This window comes from Asterias amurensis, chromosome 18, assembly GCF_032118995.1.
Source record: "Asterias amurensis chromosome 18, ASM3211899v1".
In the NCBI taxonomy this organism is placed as follows: Eukaryota; Metazoa; Echinodermata; class Asteroidea; order Forcipulatida; family Asteriidae; genus Asterias; species Asterias amurensis.
In genome coordinates, this window is record NC_092665.1 from 12,184,594 (window position 1) to 12,202,025 (window position 17,432).

At 36.3% G+C, this 17,432-nt stretch overlaps 1 protein-coding gene across 1 annotated transcript in view; it reads right to left on the minus strand.

Moving 5' to 3' along the window:
- The window catches only part of LOC139950874 (neprilysin-2-like), a 29,717-nt gene extending 14,316 nt beyond the window's left edge, over window positions 1-15,401 (minus strand). Inside the window, exons 1-6 of the mRNA XM_071949714.1 lie at window positions 15,105-15,401; window positions 4,871-5,063; window positions 2,806-2,877; window positions 2,159-2,320; window positions 862-945; window positions 139-356 (exon numbers count right to left, since the gene is read on the minus strand). Coding sequence (XP_071805815.1) covers window positions 139-356; window positions 862-945; window positions 2,159-2,320; window positions 2,806-2,877; window positions 4,871-5,033 — 699 coding nt within the window. The 5' untranslated portion in view covers window positions 5,034-5,063; window positions 15,105-15,401. The remainder of the gene's footprint in view (window positions 1-138; window positions 357-861; window positions 946-2,158; window positions 2,321-2,805; window positions 2,878-4,870; window positions 5,064-15,104) is intronic.
- Between the last annotated feature and the right edge of the window lie 2,031 nt (window positions 15,402-17,432).

Below are 17,432 nucleotides of genomic sequence, written 5' to 3' on the forward strand. Positions count from 1 at the left end.
TATGTCACTCATACAGCAAATGTGCACAAACTTATTCTGATAGCGCCCTCGTTTAAAAAACATCCTCCTTCAGCCCACGTCCTAATAAATTAGATGACAGAATCTCCGTGCAGATATTTCCCTGGGTGAACACCTTACCTTTAGTACATGTTCGCTAGACTCTTTCTCATCAACTCCAACCCAGACTGAAATGATGGCAAGCATGTCAAACTTCTTGGCCAGGGTGACCCAAAGACTTTCAAATGTGAATGTACTCGGGTTCCAGTTACCGCCTGGTCTGTCCCCCAGCACGGGCCATCCGCCGACGGAGTCCAGCATCTGTATTAATGGCTGCTCCCGTTCTTTATTTATGGTTTCTGTTCAGAAATGAAAAATTTATGATTGCGGTTGATTTCTTTGTGTAACGCTTTACTTGTAAAGACGCCCGTATTCTAGTTCCAACAGTTTGTAACGTCGGTCAATATCTGTAATCTCTGTCCTGGAGTGAAACCTCTCTAAAAGAGTGAAATAACCACCACTCTTTTTTAAGAGCCATATGAGGGACAGCTCGAGATGTAAAGAGTGGTGTTTTTTCACTCATTTAAATTTTAGAGAGTAACTACACAATGCACTCCTATAGTTTCCACTGACCACCATACTTCAAAAAGGCCATTTGAGCTTCTTGTCGAGTAGGGCAATATTTAGCCAAATGATTCGGACTAGATTTTGATTTACAAAATAAGCCCAGACAATACATTCAAATACATGTGTTTGAGATATCTTTCTAGGTCGGGCAATTGAGGTCTCGGTGTGCAATGAGAAAGAAAAAAGAGGAACAAAAGAGGAAAGAAAAGGCTAACAACCGGAATGCAATAGTCTTACCCTCGTCCATACATGAACTGTAGAAATGCCTTATTTGTTCGTATGTCCCCGGCTCGCTGTCATGGGGCTCTCGCTCTAAGATTTCTGGAGAAAGAAGGAAATTCAACCCACGCTATATTGATTATCTTGATTTTGTTGTAAGTGCCAGCGGGGGAAGGTAAAAGCATCTGATGGTTAAAGGGGGGAACAAGCCACTAGTTATGAAGGGTAAACGAATTCACATTTTTCTTTAAGTTTTTAGAAGCACACACTAAAACTTTCATAATTTTTTTGGTGGTCGTGTTTCAGTAAAAAAAAAAAATGTAATAGGGTTATGAAAATCGATTTAACGGTTTTATATTAAAGGATTGATAGAGCTGATAAAGTAGTTGCAAACGTTGTTCATGCCTTGTGTGATCAACCATTGTTTCTGTATATAATAAATCTGTCAAAGTTTGGGCTTTATAGTCCGTTGTGTGAGTCAAGAGACAAAAGTGACAAATCAAGCACAATTTTCAGCATGTGAACACAGTGTCCTCAATTTGAACACAGTGTCCTCAACTTGAACACAGTTTCCTCAATATTGGTTAAACAACCAACTCAACCCTTTTTAGTAATGTTTCCTTGAATATGACTTCCTTTCAGAGCGAAATATTTCAGGAAATATTTCAGGAAGGAAATTGTTCTTATAATAAAAATATTTTTCATAACGGCCCTATATTGCGCAACACCTATTTGAACATACTCTACTGTGCATTACAATAGATTAAAATGAGAAAAATGAGACATACAAATTATACAACAAATTATGAAGAAGCAATAATTGAATGAATGGGTGAATTTAAAACAAATAGGTTGATTTAATACATTAAGTATGAACCTTTAAAGGATCTATGTAACTTTTGTAGGACAAAATCACAATGTCCACAGATTTACTCTAAACTTACACAGTTTGAAGATCATGATAGTAGAAAGCTTCCCTGAAAATACTACGTGCTGAGGTGCTGTATTTTTTGGGAAATGATTAAAACAATGTCATGAAAATAATTTTCGTCTCATGAGACGAAAATTATTTTAATCATTTACAAACGTATTTTCATGACTTTGTTTTACTCATTTCTCAAAAACTACAGCACCTCAGTAAGTAAGATTTGAAGGGAAGCTTTCCACTATCATTATCTTCAAACCCTGTAAGTTTAATGTAAATCTATGGACATTTTGAAAAAGTACCCAAATCATTTTAACGATTTAAATGCATTCTAGTACGAACATCATTTTCAGTAATGCAAGCTTTCACACTAAGATCAAGGTATGTTACCTTTGAGCTTAATTTTCAAGTCGTCACCAAGGAGAGTGAGCTGGGTGTAGTGCTTACGGTCCTCTGGTACCAACCTCTTACGCATCCAACCACCGCAGGCGTAATTGTAGAAATTATCACATGGGTTTACATCGTTATCGACACTGTTCAAGTACATAGCCGCTGAAAAAAAGTAAAAGTAAAAACAAAGGAATAAATACTTGTATCTTGTTTTTATTTGTTCTAACAATATCCATTTGATATTTTCTCACTCCCAATCTGCTATATACATGGATTTGTTTTTGTTTGTACTTAATTAAGCCCGCGGTTTGCATCGAAAGCAAAGGTCATCTATCCGTGCTCACTTTATATTTATAATATAGTATAAAATGAGTAGGGTAGATGGCCTTAATTAGCTTCCGATCCAAACCGGAACTTGGTCAACAGAGGCATAAACAAGTACATTAGTACAAGCAAACAAATACAAATCCATGTATAGCAAAAAGAGGAGCAGTGGATTAAGGGAAGGGTATCCAGAAAAGTGGGAAAAATAAAGTCAATCAAAGTTACAAATTTATCAAACAATTGAGAAACCAATTAAAAAACAGCAGCTGTTAAAAAAATGTGGTTTTATATATTGTTTTATATTTTATTATTAATTAAAATACCTGACTTGATGCATTGCTCTGATAAACACGTTTCTGCTTCATCTGTTTTATTTCTCTCGACCGCAAGTGCGACTGTAAAGCAGAGGTAAAGGGGTTAACAATTCACGGTTAAAGACATTGGATGCTACTGGTAAATACTCCAAATAATTAATCAACATAAAAACTTAATTGGTAATAAGCAATGGAGAGCTGTTGATAGTATAAAACATTGTGAGAAACAGCTCCCTCTGAAGTAACGGAGTTTTGAGATAATTTCTCACTCAATAATAAAATACTTCAGGGTTGTCATTCTTTACTTGCAATTTCGATGACAAATTGAGCCCAAATGTTCACAGGTTTATTTGTATGCATATCTTTGGCTACACCAAGTAAATAGTTCGTCTACGAAGGCAACATAATAAGGTCCGTCATAAAATCACAAAATGTATCTACTAAACTTATAATTTTTAAATAATGATAATTGTTATCTTTCTTGAAATCTGCAAATGGTGTTTGAATGAATTTGCAAAGTGGAGAGCTTTGCATTTTGCAAATCAATTCACGGTTAAAATAACAAATAGTTCATCTACAAAAGCAACATAAAGGCATGTCATAAAATCCCATAGTGTATCTATAGGGCCTACTAAACTTGTAGTTTTAAATATTGTATTTTGTGATTTTTTTTTAAACCTGCAAAATAGTGTTTGGATGAGTGAATTTACAAAGTGGGTAGTCCTGTGTTTTGCAGTGCGTATCCTGGCGATGTGGTAAAGTCATTAGATATCAATTTATATGAGTAAGAATACATTGACCGGTATCCAGCAACTTGTAATTAAACTCGAGTTGCTGTATCGCCACCAAGTAAACGATATCATGTGTCAACTACATGAAGAGGAACTAATTCATTGCATGTGGCCGTATTAAATAACCTGAAATATCTTTGTTCAAAACCCAAAACTATTAAAGGCAGTGTACACTATTGGTAATTGCTCAAAATAATTATCAGCATAAAACCTCACTTGGTAACGAGTAATGGGGAGAGGTTGATAGTATAAAACATTGTGAGAAACGGCTCCCTCTGAAGTGGAGTAGTTTTCGAGAAAGAAGTAATTTCCACGATTTTGATTTCGAGACATCAAGTTTAGAACTTGAGGTCTCGAAATCAACCATCTAAACGCACACAACTTCGTGTGACAAGGGTGTTTTTTTTCATTCATTATTATCTCACAACTTCGACGACCAATTGAGCTCGAATTTTCACAGGTTTGTTATTTCATGCATATGTTGAGATACACCAAGTGAGAAGACTGTTTTATTAATTGGCACTAATAATAATAGTTAAACATTTATACCATACATATTTGTCAAAGGAAACTCAAAGATTCACAAAAGAAAAAGTATTACATCGTCTGCTAGGAAGGAGTCGCAATTTCATAATCGTAATAATCCAAAGGTCATTAAAAATAAATAAACATCAACAAACGAAGTTTTACTTCGAAAATGAAGGTTTCTTTTTGACAGATAATTTTTTTAAGACCACTCTTGATCAATAAACCCAACTAAATATGCAAAGGCATTTTTTGAAAAACCCATACAAAAAAAGCAAAGAGCAAGTTCGGGTGGCGACCATTGAGCATAGGGAGATTGACCATGCACTGGAGCATGGTCAATAATGGTCAATTCAAGAGCTACGTCACAGTTACTGGTCAAATCTAGTCGCTTACCCGAACTTGGTCAGAAATGACCTTATGGTTCTGAGCAGACGGTATGCAGGCAACATATATATGAACATGAGTGTTCATTATCTGTAACTGGGCCCAATTTCATAGCGCTGCTAAGCACAAAAATTTGCTTAGCATGACATTTCTTCCTTGATAAAAACAGGATTACCAACCAAATTTCCATTTATTGCATATTGCTCGTTACTGGTATTTAGCTGTTGTTTGCTTATCATGAAAATCAGGTGGAAATTTTGATGGTAATCTTGTTTTTATCAAGGAAGAAATTTCATGCTTAGCAAATTTTTGTGCTTAGCAGCGCTATGAAATTGGGCCCTGGTCATACGAAGTTAATTTATAATACTTACTTGTGCATATGAAGAAAATGAGAGCTACCGCCAGAAGAACACAAATCACTACTAGGAGGATGGGTTTCTTCTCAGGCGTCTTAGTTCTGTACTCCCCGTCTTCTTTAAGAGGGACTTTGGTTGACTCTGCGTCTTCATTCATATCCGAAATGTTTGCAGCCATGATTATTGTTTACAGGTTTGCTAATTGGACCTTGATCAAAAGATAGAAGAGTGTTATTTTTTAGTATTTTTGTTTTTCGTTTTCTAATCACTTTACATTTTTTTTTTATTTATCCCAAGAACCGCCGAAAATGTTGGTGTTTATAAACAGTGGTGTCTCTGAGAAAAGCCGGTTTCTGCCCAGGATTTCAACTCAGATTCTACGTCAGTTTTTTTTTCCCCCGGGATATTAGAAACTCTGGGTTATACTGACTGACCCAACATTGGATCAGGTCCCACGGAACCGGGTCAATTCTATATATTGATTGACTGTCCTATATTTATGCAATGAAATGACAGAGTTATGCCTTAAAAGCACTGGACACTAATGGTAATTGCTCAAAATAATTGTTTGCATCAAATTTTACTTGGTAACGAGCAATGGAGAGTTATAAATAGTATGAAACATTGTGAGAAACGGCTCTCTCTGAAGGAACGTAGTTTTTGAGAAAGAGGTTATTTCGCTCTAAAATAAAAAGAGACTTTTATTAATATTAGGCATCTGATGAAGCACACACTTTGTGCACAAATTGTGTTTCATACTTTTGCAAATTCGATGACCAATTGAGCCCAAATGTTCACAAGTTTGTTATTTTATGCGTATGTTGGGATACACGTCTACCTCCATGAATACACCAAGTGAGAATACTGGTCTTTGATAAACCCAAAAGGTGTCCAGTGTCTTTAAATGAAGCAGATAGTGTAGATTAACACTCTAAAAAGCGCGGGTGTTGAAACTGATCCCCCCGCTGAATTTAAAAGATTGATTGTCGGTTGTTTCTTTTGCTCCCACTCACTCGCAACTCTGAGAAAGAAATCTTTAAAATATTGATTTTTTTTCTGAATGGCACATTAAATCCCCCAAGAGGATTCTCACGTGAAATAAATAACATGCTCTATGAAACTAAATCACGCATTTTAACTGTTCCCAAATTGTCTATGTGTGTGCAACACTTGAGTGTGCACTTACCCTAATGTGTTCCAATTAGCTAGTGGCCTACATGTAGCCACAGGCCGAATTGAAACTCAAGGAACCTGGGCTACATTTATACACGTTTTAAAGGCACTGGACACTATTGGTAATTACAGCATACAAACTTACTTGGTAACGAGAGGAGAGCTGTTGATAGTATAACAAAATGTTAGAACCGGCTCCCTCTGAAGTATAGCATAGTTTTTGAGAAAGAGACACCGTAGTTTCTCACTCAAGTATTAAAATATTTCAGGTCTGAAGCCTTTTATTATGCATCTGAAACCACACAAATTTGTATAACAAATGTGTTTTTCTTGTATTTATTCTCTTACAACTTCATTGAATAATTGAGTCAAAATTTTCACAGATTTGTTTTTGCATATGTTGGGATATGCCTACACCAAAGTGAGAACACTGGTCTTTGACAATTACCAAAGGTGTCCAGCAGGCGATTTCACGAACGCTAATCCAATCTCGAGTTAGGACGAGTAACCCGTCCAAACTAAGGATGAGTTCAATGCGTCCTAACGTCTCCGGATACAGAACTGAACTCGTCATAAGTCCTAAGATTAACCCTAAGTTAGAAGCGTTTGGTGAAATCGACGGCACTGCCTTTAAGGCTAAGATTCGGGCAACGATTGGCTTGGCATAGGGATCGGATAACACTATAGAGGGTCGGCCTAAATTAATACACAAGTAGGTCGCGGGGCACGTGGAGGTATCGTTTAAAATGCTGATGTCGCACAGGCCTCCAATTCTGTCTATCGCAAAGGCACACTGTACAAGCTATCAGACCCGCGAACATGTTACACAGATTAGAAATGTTACCCTTTTCCCTATCGGTAAAATGCGTTAAAGGCAGTGGACACTATTGGTAATTGTCAAAGACTAGCCTTTACAGTTGGTGTATCTCAACATTTTATGCATAAAACAACAAAACTGTGAAATCTTGAGCGCAATCGGACATCAAATTTTGCGAGATAATAATGAAAGAAAACAAAACTCTTGTCACACGAAGTTGTGTGCGTTTAGATGGTTGATTCGAAACCTCAAGTTCTAAATCTGAGGTCTCGAAATCAAACTCGTTCTTTCTGGAAAACTATGGCACTTCAGAGGGAGCCGTTTCTCAAAAAGTTTTATACTATCAATCTCTCCCCATTACTCGTCACCAAGAAAGGTTTTACGCGTAAAACCAAGAAAGGTTTTACGCGTATAATTATTTCGAGTAATTACCAATAGTGTCCACTGCCTTTAAGGAGAAGGGACGAGAAAGTGTAGATTCGTGGATGAGGCAAGTACATTGTAATCACGAATCATTCACTTTAGAGTGTATTTTCTGACTTGTTGAAGTATAACATTTTTTCAGCTGAGTTTTTCAAATCATGTTATGTTTGGAAAAACATTCATTTTCAAGTTGAACTATCACTTTAGTTTGTACACTCAACTGTAGATTAGTAACGAATCTGTACCTGAGTGTAAATTACGTAAAAATAATAAACATTTTCATAAATAGAGTGGCGTAACAGAAAGAAAAAAAAATGACCACAAACCAAAGGGTTACTGTTATATTTGGTGCGCTGTCTTGAAAACCGACAGTACCTTACCCTCTTCAACTTTAATTAAGACGCTAAAGTGGAACACAGTCGAGAGGCAATGGAAGTATGTGCCCCATGAACGATCTCGTTCGTATCGTTTCCGTCAAACGATCTCTTTTGTAGATCGATGAATGTGTAACTCAATCTCTACCGCAAGCAAGCTACGCAGTTCCTTTTTCATTATTCGGTTGTCATTGTATTTTATTTCGCCAGCAGGGAATATGAAATATCCTTTTGAAATTTAAAAAATGATATAAATTACGCGAGAGGTTTTTTTCTTCTTCTTCTTGTAGTTCGTGGAAAGAAAATGCTGCGTGAAATGTATCGGTTACTACTGGAAAAAAAAAAAACCCAAAAACATATGCTTACAGTAAGTTTTTGCGTTCATTGTGCACAGAATATGTTCAGTCTAACTAGTATATATTGCAAAAATGCCATAGACGAAATAATTTACTAAAAATGTCAATGTTTTGGGATAAATTATGTTGGTAAAACCTTTTCTTATTTTATAGTTATACATGATCTCACAAAGGAAGAAGATTAATCTTAAGAGTTTCCATGCAAGTAAGATTGATACATTCTTAAGATTTTTTGTTGTTGTAAATTCTAGCCCAGAGGAGAGTTACAACGCATACAATTTAGAATGTTTAGCTTTCGACCCTTAATTAAGCAAAACATTTGAACCTTTAAATAAAGTACTGACATTTGTGGTGATATGGCTATGTATGTGATGGTTGAATGGACATTCGGAGTATACAGTTGAATTGCGGTATCTCTCTTTTTAATTTGAGTTCCTTCGCACCATAACTGCCTGGACCATTAAAGGCAGTGGACTCTATTGGTAATTACTCAAAACAATTATTAGGATAAATCTTTCTTGGTAACGAGTAATGAGGAGAGGTTGATAGTATAAAACATTGTGAGAAACGGCTCCCTCTGAAGTGAGGTAGTTTTCGTGAAAGAAGTAATTTTCAACGAATTTGATTTTGAGACCTCAGATTTAGAATTTGAGGTCTTGAAATCAAGCATCTGAAAGCACACAACTTATAGTGACGAGAGTGTTTTATTCTTTCATTATTATCTCGCAACTTCAATGACCAGTTGAGCTCAAATTCTCACAAGTTTGTTCTTTTGTGCATATGTTGAGATACACCAAGTGAGAAGACTGGTCTTTGACAATTACCAATAGTGTCCAGTGTCTTAAAGGTATGTCAAATTCAAACCAAACATTTGTTTAATAAATTTTACTCACTCTCTTCTTCCTAGTTCTTTTTCTTACTTTTCTTGTCATTAATTAGGACAAGAACCGGAACTGACTTTTATACTAAAAGAATATTTTAGATTACCTCAAAGATCACTTCTTTCATAACAATTTTTACGCCATAAATAATGGACATGTTCGAGATAATTGGGTGATGCTGTACAGAGCGGTCACCGTATCACTCCACTGCCCACCACCAGTCCGTGTATTGCCTTAATCTAATAAGTGGTTACGCCATGCGTTATATTGAGTTATAAGGAACACGTTGCATTGGATCGGGCGAGTTGGTCCATGAAAAACATTTGAAAACCATTATGAAATGTATATGGTTGGAAAGATGTTTTAAAAGTAGAATATAATGACCCACAAATGCCTCGAAATTGCATGGCTTTCCTTATGCGTCGCGTGATTTAACACGGCACGCCATGTTGCGGAGTCAAATTTTTCGACTCCACAAAACAGTCGACCGTGTTAGTTCCCAAAATAAAAGGAAAACCATGCAGTTTCGATGCCTTATTGTGTGGATCTTTATATTCTACTTTTAAATTATCTTTCTAGCCCTATGCATTTTATAACAAACGGTTTTCAAGCGCTATGCATTTTATAACAAACGGTTTTCAAGCGCTTTTCACTGACCAACTCGCCCGATCCAAGTCAACGTGTCCCTTTAATCTAATAAGTGGTGACACCATGCGTTTTATTGAGGATGTACCCTGAGCATATTATTAACATGACTTCACCACGCCTCTGCAATTTTGATTACTCGCAAGACTGATTTACCCAATAATGCTCGCATTACGTTATGGACACCATATGGGTTAAGGTACCTTTCATACGTCTATATTTAGTGTGCATCTTAAAGGCACTGGACACCTTTGGTAATTGTCAAAGACTAACCGTCGAGTTCACCAAACTCTTCCTAACTTAGTATTAATCTTATTAGGACTTAGGACGAGTTAAGTTCCGTAACCATAGACGTTTTAGGACGCATTGAACCCATCCTAAGCTAGGACGAGTTGAATACTCGCCCGAACTCGAGATAGGATTAACCCTAGCGTTTCATCGAAATCTGCTGTGCACTGTATTCTCACTTGGTGTATCCCAACATTACGCATTAAATAACAAACCTGTGAAAGTTTTGACTCAATTTGTCATCGAATTGCAAGAGAAAAATTGAAATAAAAAGCACCGTTTTTGCACGAATTTGTGTGCTTTCAGATTTATAATAAAAGGCTTCAGCTGTGTCCAGTGCCTTTAAAGGCAGTGGACACTATTGGTAATTACTCAAAATAATTATCAGCTTAAAACCTCACTTGGTAACGAGTAATGGGGAGAGGTTGATAGTATAAAACATTGTGAGAAACGGCTCCCTCTGAAGTGCCATAGTTTTCGAGAAAGAAGTAATTTTCCACGAATTTGATTTCGAGACCTCAAGTTTAGAACATGAGGTCCCGAAATGAACCATCTAAACGCACACAAGTTCGTGTGACAAGGGTGTTTTTTCTTTCATTATTATCTCGCAACTACGACGACCAATTGAGCTCAAATTTTCACAGGTTTGTTATTTCATGCATATGTTGAGATATACCAAGTGAGAAGACTGTCTTTAAGGAGACGGGGGAGGTTAAGTTAAGGAGAATGGACGAGAGAAAGTGTAGATTCGTGGATAGAATATACGAGCCGAAGACGAGTACATTGCAGTCACGAATCTATACACTTTACGAGGCAATTTCAGTTGAACACCTGAAGAAACTGTCCAGTGCCCATTGCACGTAAAATTGAAGTTCCTGTTATCAGTGACGTAGACCAGAATAGAACATTGATTTGATGCAGAGAGACCGGCTGTCGAATATTATATAAACTTCCCAATATATACGTTGCCGTTTTCAACCAGTGTTAATTAAAATTGGAGGCCAGCCTTTCTTCTTTTTAACGAACTTCCCACTGTACGTAATTTAATAGAAGTAATTGCTGTTAATTATCAGTGACATTTGATGCAAATAGCACGGCTATCGAAGTATCAATTTCCCCCAATTGATGCCGTTTTCAACCAATGTTAATTTAAAAATAGGGCAAGAGGCGAGCTAGTTTTTTTAAAGCCATTATACACTTTCGGTAAACAGTATTGTCCAAGTCCCAATCTTCGTGTATCACAAATTATATATAAAATAACAAACATGTGAAAATTTAGGCTCCATCGGTCATCGGAGTCGGGAGAAAAAAAACGGGAAAACCCACTCTTGTTTCCGCACGTTTCGCCGTGTCGTGACATGTGTTTAAAATAAATCCGTAATTCTCGCTATTGAGAATTGATATTGTTTTAGTGTTTTCTCAAAAAGTAAAGCATTTCATGGAATAATTTTTCAAGAGAAGTCTTTTACCATTACCTTCTGTAAACCCTGTAAGTTATTTGTAAATCTGTGAGCTTTTATTTTTTTTTCTGTTCCGAAAGTGTCCAATGGCTTTAAACGAGAACACTTGAACAAACTCCCCATTGCACGTAAAATAGAAGTTGCTGCCATCAGTGATCTAGGCCAGAAATGGAACATTTTTGATGCAGAGAGCACGGCTATCGAAGATATCGATTCCCCCAATTGGTGCCGTTTTCAACCAAATGTTAAATTAAAAAGGAGTCCATTTTTTTGTATGTAGATAGAAACAGCCCATTGCACGTAGGAGTTTTTTTTTTGAACATTTGATACAGAGTGTCCGGGTATCAAATAATTGTAAAAACAATATGAAGAAAGGAAATTGTGACCTGCTGTTATCGCCTTTCTATTATAGATTCGTGTATATCAACGATTGCTGTCAGCTCGTCTGTTCATTTTGAACATTGACTTCTCCCGATTTTGACATAAGCGCTTGATAAATAATATTTACTATTATTATTTGTGAAGCCATTCTCTTAACGCAATCCAAGGTCACATCACTATATAGAAAAAAGTCCCATTGTCAAGATGGACAATAATTGTATACGCACGTCAGTAAGCTTTACAAACAGACAATAAATAAAGAATTATCAACCAATATGGATGGAAGCCAAGATTCGTGTTAAAGGCACTGAACACTGTTGGTAATTACTCAAAATAATTGTTAGCATAAAAAATTACTTGGTAACGAGCAATGGTGAGCTGTTGATAGTACAAAACGTTGTGAGAAACGGCTCCCTCTTAAGTAACATGGCTTTTGAGAAAGAGGGAATTTCTCACTAAAATATTATCAAGACTAAAGCTATATTCAAGCCTTTTATTATGCATAATTCTGAAAGCACACACAACTGTGCAACAAATGATTTTCTTTCTTTCATTATTCTCTTGCAACTTCGATGACTAATTACGCCAATTTGTTTATAAAGATTTGCTATTTTATGCATATATGATCTGTGATAATTTGGGATACACCAAGTGCGAATACAGGGGCCAATTTCATAGAGCTGCTTAAGCAAAAAATGTGCTTAAGCACGAAAATAGCTCGCTTATTTTACACATGTTACTGGCCAAAATTTCATGCCATATACATTGCTTATGACTAGTATTTAGCTGTTGTTTACTTAGCATAACAATTGAGTGGAGTCTTGGCCGGTAATCTGATTTTACTAAGCAATGAATTTTTTGCTTAAGCAAAATTTTGTGCTTAAGCAGCTCTATGAAATTGGGCCCTGGTCTTTGACAATTACCAAAGGTACAATGCTAGGAATGACCGTAACTGGAGTCAGGACGAGTAACTCGTACTTACTCAGGACAGGTTTTAGTGCGTGCTAGCGTATTTTGATACGTAAGTTAAAGGATTGGGGTACTTTTTCAAAATGTCCATAGATTTACATTTAACTTACAGGGTTTGAAGATAATGATAGTGGAAAGCTTCCCATCAAATATTACCTACTGAGGTGCTTTAGTTTTTGAGAAATGAGCAAAACAATGTAATGAAAACACGTTTGTAAATGCTAAAATAATTTTCGTCTCAAGAGACGAAAATTATTTACATGACATTGCTTTACTCGTTACCCCAAAACTACAGCACCTCAGCACGTAATACTTCCAGGGAAGCTTTCTACTATCATTATCTTCAAACTGTGTAAGTTTAGTGTAAATCTGTGTTTTTTGTGTTTTTTGTCCTACAAAAAGTACATAGACCCTTTAACTCGCCCTAACTTCTAAGATTAGTCCTAAGTTTACGAAGAGTTTGGTGAAATCGACGACAGTACCTTTAAATATTCACAATCAATGGAAAAGTACAGTGCACTGCAACTAGAAATTATTTATAGTCGACCGCTGTGTGTTATTATTATTGTAAGCTACTGACACTCATAGAAAAACATCCCACACCGCGCTCTGGAAAAAAATAAATGGTTATAAGAATGGGACGCAAGTGGAGCGGAACCTTCTAGGGTGGGTTTGGGGTCAGAATGGCTTTCTATGTTGCTAAGTCCATCATGTGTTGTTTAACGTTCCGGGTACCCACATTCATGTAGGTCCAATCAGAGACTAAATACACTGTACACCTTTGGTAATTGTTAAAGACCAGCCTTCGCACTACTTGGTGTATCTCAACATACAAACAAAATAACAAACCTGTGAAAAATTGAACTCGATGGGTCGTCGAAGTCGAAAGACACCCTTGTCACACGAAGTGTTGTGCTTCCAGATGCTTGATTTTCGGGACCTTAAAATCTTATTCTAAGGTCTCGAAACCAAATTTAAATGTTTTACTGGAAATTGCTTTTTTTCTTGAAAACAACGTTAACTCCGAGGGAGCCGTTTCTCACAATGTTTTATACTATCAACAGCTCCCCATCACTCCTTTACGAGTAAGTTTTTTATGCTAACAAGTATTTTGAGTAATTACCAATAGTGTCCATTGCCTTTTAAGTGCTTCCACTACCTTCCTTGTTTCATTTCAGGGGGAAACATTTTACACAGTTACAATTGTTTCTGGTATGCCATTCAAAATTTATCTTCATGAATTATATGAAAGTGAAGGGAATATCACTTAGTTTCATTTTTCCTTGTGCAGTAAAAGTGAAAACTGTTTGCAAATAGAGCTGAGGCCGCACGGAGTGACCTTGACACGATGATATTTAACTTGTTCGCTCAACTATTATAATAGCTAAACTTCGGAAGTATTAAAGGCAGTGGACACTATTGGTAATTACTCAAAATAATTGTAAGCATAAAAAGTGACTTGGTAACGAGCAATGCAGAGCTGTTGATAGTAAACACATTTTTGAGAAACGGCTCTCTCTGAAGTATGATAGTTTTTGAGAAAGAGGTAATTTCTCACTCAAATATAAAGCCTTTTTTAAGCACACAAAGTTTTGTAACAAGGGTGTTTTGTCTTTTATTATTCTCTTGCAACTTCGATGACAAATCGAGTCCAAATTTTCACAGGTTTGTTATTTGATTCAAATGTTTAAATCCTCTAAGTTAGATTACTGGTCCTTCACAATTACCAAAGGTGTCCAGGGGTGGATTTCACAAAGAGTTAGGACTAGTCTTATCTCGAGTTAGGACCAGTTACTCGTCCTAACTTAGGACTATCCATGCAATTTGTATATCTCCTAGAACTAGTCCTAATTTAGGACTAGTCTTATTTCTTTGTGGAATCGACCCCTGTGCCTTTAAATGTAAAAGGGGGGCATCAGTAAAAAAAAATTGTACAACGGTTTCAGGTGTTGCATACAAACCCTACACTCTGAAAATACACAATATGAATGGAGTGTTTTTTATACACAATGCCAAGCGTTTCGGAAAAAATTGTCGGTGTTTACAACCGTATATGATTTGACAATCTACATAAATGACCTAACTTAACTGGAGATCAAAAGGTAAATAGGGGCACCAAAAATAAATAGTTAAATGGTTTATGCTGTGTTGTCGCACAAAAACCCTAAACTCAAATACACAATAATGAATGGAGTGTATATCCACAATGCCAACCGTTTCAGAATAAGTGTCGGTGTTTTTAAACCATGCAAGATTTTGACAACTTACACATGACTCGTATAGTCACTTAACTTCTGCAGTATCAAAAGGTAAATGCGGGCACCAATGATGGAGTGAGTGAATAAAATGGTTTCGTGTCGCATAAAAAATCACACACACAAAAAAAATACACAATGTAAATGGAGAATGTACTATGCACAATGCAAACCGTTTCAGAATAAATGTTCGGTATTTATAAACCATTATGATGTTGACAACTTACATTACTCCCCGTGCCATGCAGCGAATACCCCCGAAGACCTTAAGGCAACGACTCACAGCCTCTCGATGACCCAGACGTACTTTTTTCCCCCACAAACTGATGTAGTTCACACAGCAGAAGCAGCAGCCACACGCAAACAAAACACATACATCAATGATGGACTTTTGCAAAAAAATGTGATGTTTAATTGTCCCGGTTCGTCAGAGCGTGCTCATTAAACATACATCATTAATGGTTATTAGTATACCTCAGAGCTAGCTCAGAAGGGAATGATCTAGTAGAATGGTTGGATAGGAAGCTGGACACATACATGAAGTGATACCCGAGCGAATAGCAGATGCTAGTTTATATGACTACATGTTCGTAGGCTGTGTGCGTACAGATCGCATCAGGGGGCGCACAGCAGTTGTCCAGTTCTCCTGCTATTTCTCCAGCTATTCAAGTCCCGCGATCATAATTAAATTTTGCTCATGCGCTCTGGGACGTACATTTTTACCGGTGGACATTTTATGAATAACTGGAAATATTTCATATCAAAAAGATTAGGTGAAAATATACTCGTTCAATATAAAAGAAAAACCTCCTTTAAAGGCCCTAGATGTTGTTGATAATTGCTCAAAATAATTTTTAACATAAAACCTTACTTGCTAGCGATCAGTGAAGAGATGTTAATAGTATAAAATATTGTGAGAAATGGCTCCCACTGGAAAACGTAGTTTTCGAGAAGTTATTTCTCAATAAAACATCTGAATTTGATTTCGAGATGTCAGATTTTAATTTTGAGGTTTCGAAATCAATCATCTAAAAGCACACAACTTCGTGTTTTTTTGTTTCATTATTATCTCGCAACTTCGCCGACCAACTGAGTTCAAATTTTCACAGGTTTGTTATTTTGTGCATAATATGTTGAGATACACCAAGTGAGAAGACTGGTCTATGACAATTACCGAAGGTGTCCAGTGTCTTTTAGGGTATGTACACGATAACTGAAAACTTATGGCTATACAAATTTACGTGGTAAGAATTACAGCAACTTTGGATAGTATAATGCATAATTGAGAAACATTTCACTTCGATGTAGGCCGACTGCGGTTATGGAAAGAGCTTGTACTTTTTGGGCCCCCCCCCCCAAATAAGAAATAAGAAGATTACCGCACACCGTAACGCTTCCCTATTCCTAAAGGCGGGACACAATTCGCGCAACGGAGTTTCGGTGATATATCAAAAACGCGACCACCTTTTTTAATAATTTTTTTTAAGGTTTAATTTAATTGTACACAACTACATTTAAATATGATTGAAACAATCGAACGGTTAAAAAAAGAAAATATAAGCCAAGAAAATGTATAGAAAAATAATATTACAAACAAACTTTGTGACCTGTACACATTCGCCATTCCCACCAAACTGGCGGGAAATAGCTACCTCTAGAACGAGGTAACCCGGAGTATTTTAAAATTAACAAATTCTAATGATGTAACATAAATTACTGCATGACTCGAAATGATGCTAGTATCTGCAGCTTGTCACTAAGTGTATACAAAGAATATCACAGGCAATGTTGATTTCTATAATGATTGGTTAGACAAAACTCAAAAAGTGGTTTTCAAATTCTTAATTTCCTATTAGTGCCTGCCGAGAAAGAAAATTAATTGAGCAAATAATGGTGACGATTTTAAGCTGTCAGACAGACCTTGCTGTATGATAGTTCAATTTTCAAACAATGTTTGGCCGACGATCAAAATAAAATAAAATTTATTTTGTTTTTCTTTTAAAATTAAACACATGGTAAAATTTGTCACTGTATATTAAAATAATACTTTCATCCAAGTAAGTTAGTTTGAAGTAACGCGGAAATATTTCAAATCTAAGTTTAAAGGCAGTGGACACTATTGGTAATTATTAGCATAAAACCTTTCTTGGTAACGAGTAATGGGGAGAGGTTGATAGTATAAAACATTGTGAGAAACGGCGCCCTCTGAAGTAATGTAGTTTTAGAGAAAGAAGTAATTTTCCACGAATTTGATTTCGAGACCTCAGATTTAGAATTTGAGTTCTCGAAATCAAGCATCTCACTACTCACTACATTATCTCACAACTTCGACGACCGATTGAGCTCAAATTTTCACAGGTATGTTATTTTATGCATATGTTGAGATACACCAAGTGAGAAGACTGGTCTTTGACAATTACCAATAGTGTCCAGTGTCTTTAACGATGGTAAAAAAAAAAACCCAAAGAGATATTGCTATTTATATGGTACATTATGTAAAAATCAGCACTGATTTAAAAAAGACCTAATTATACATTTCAACATATACTACGAAA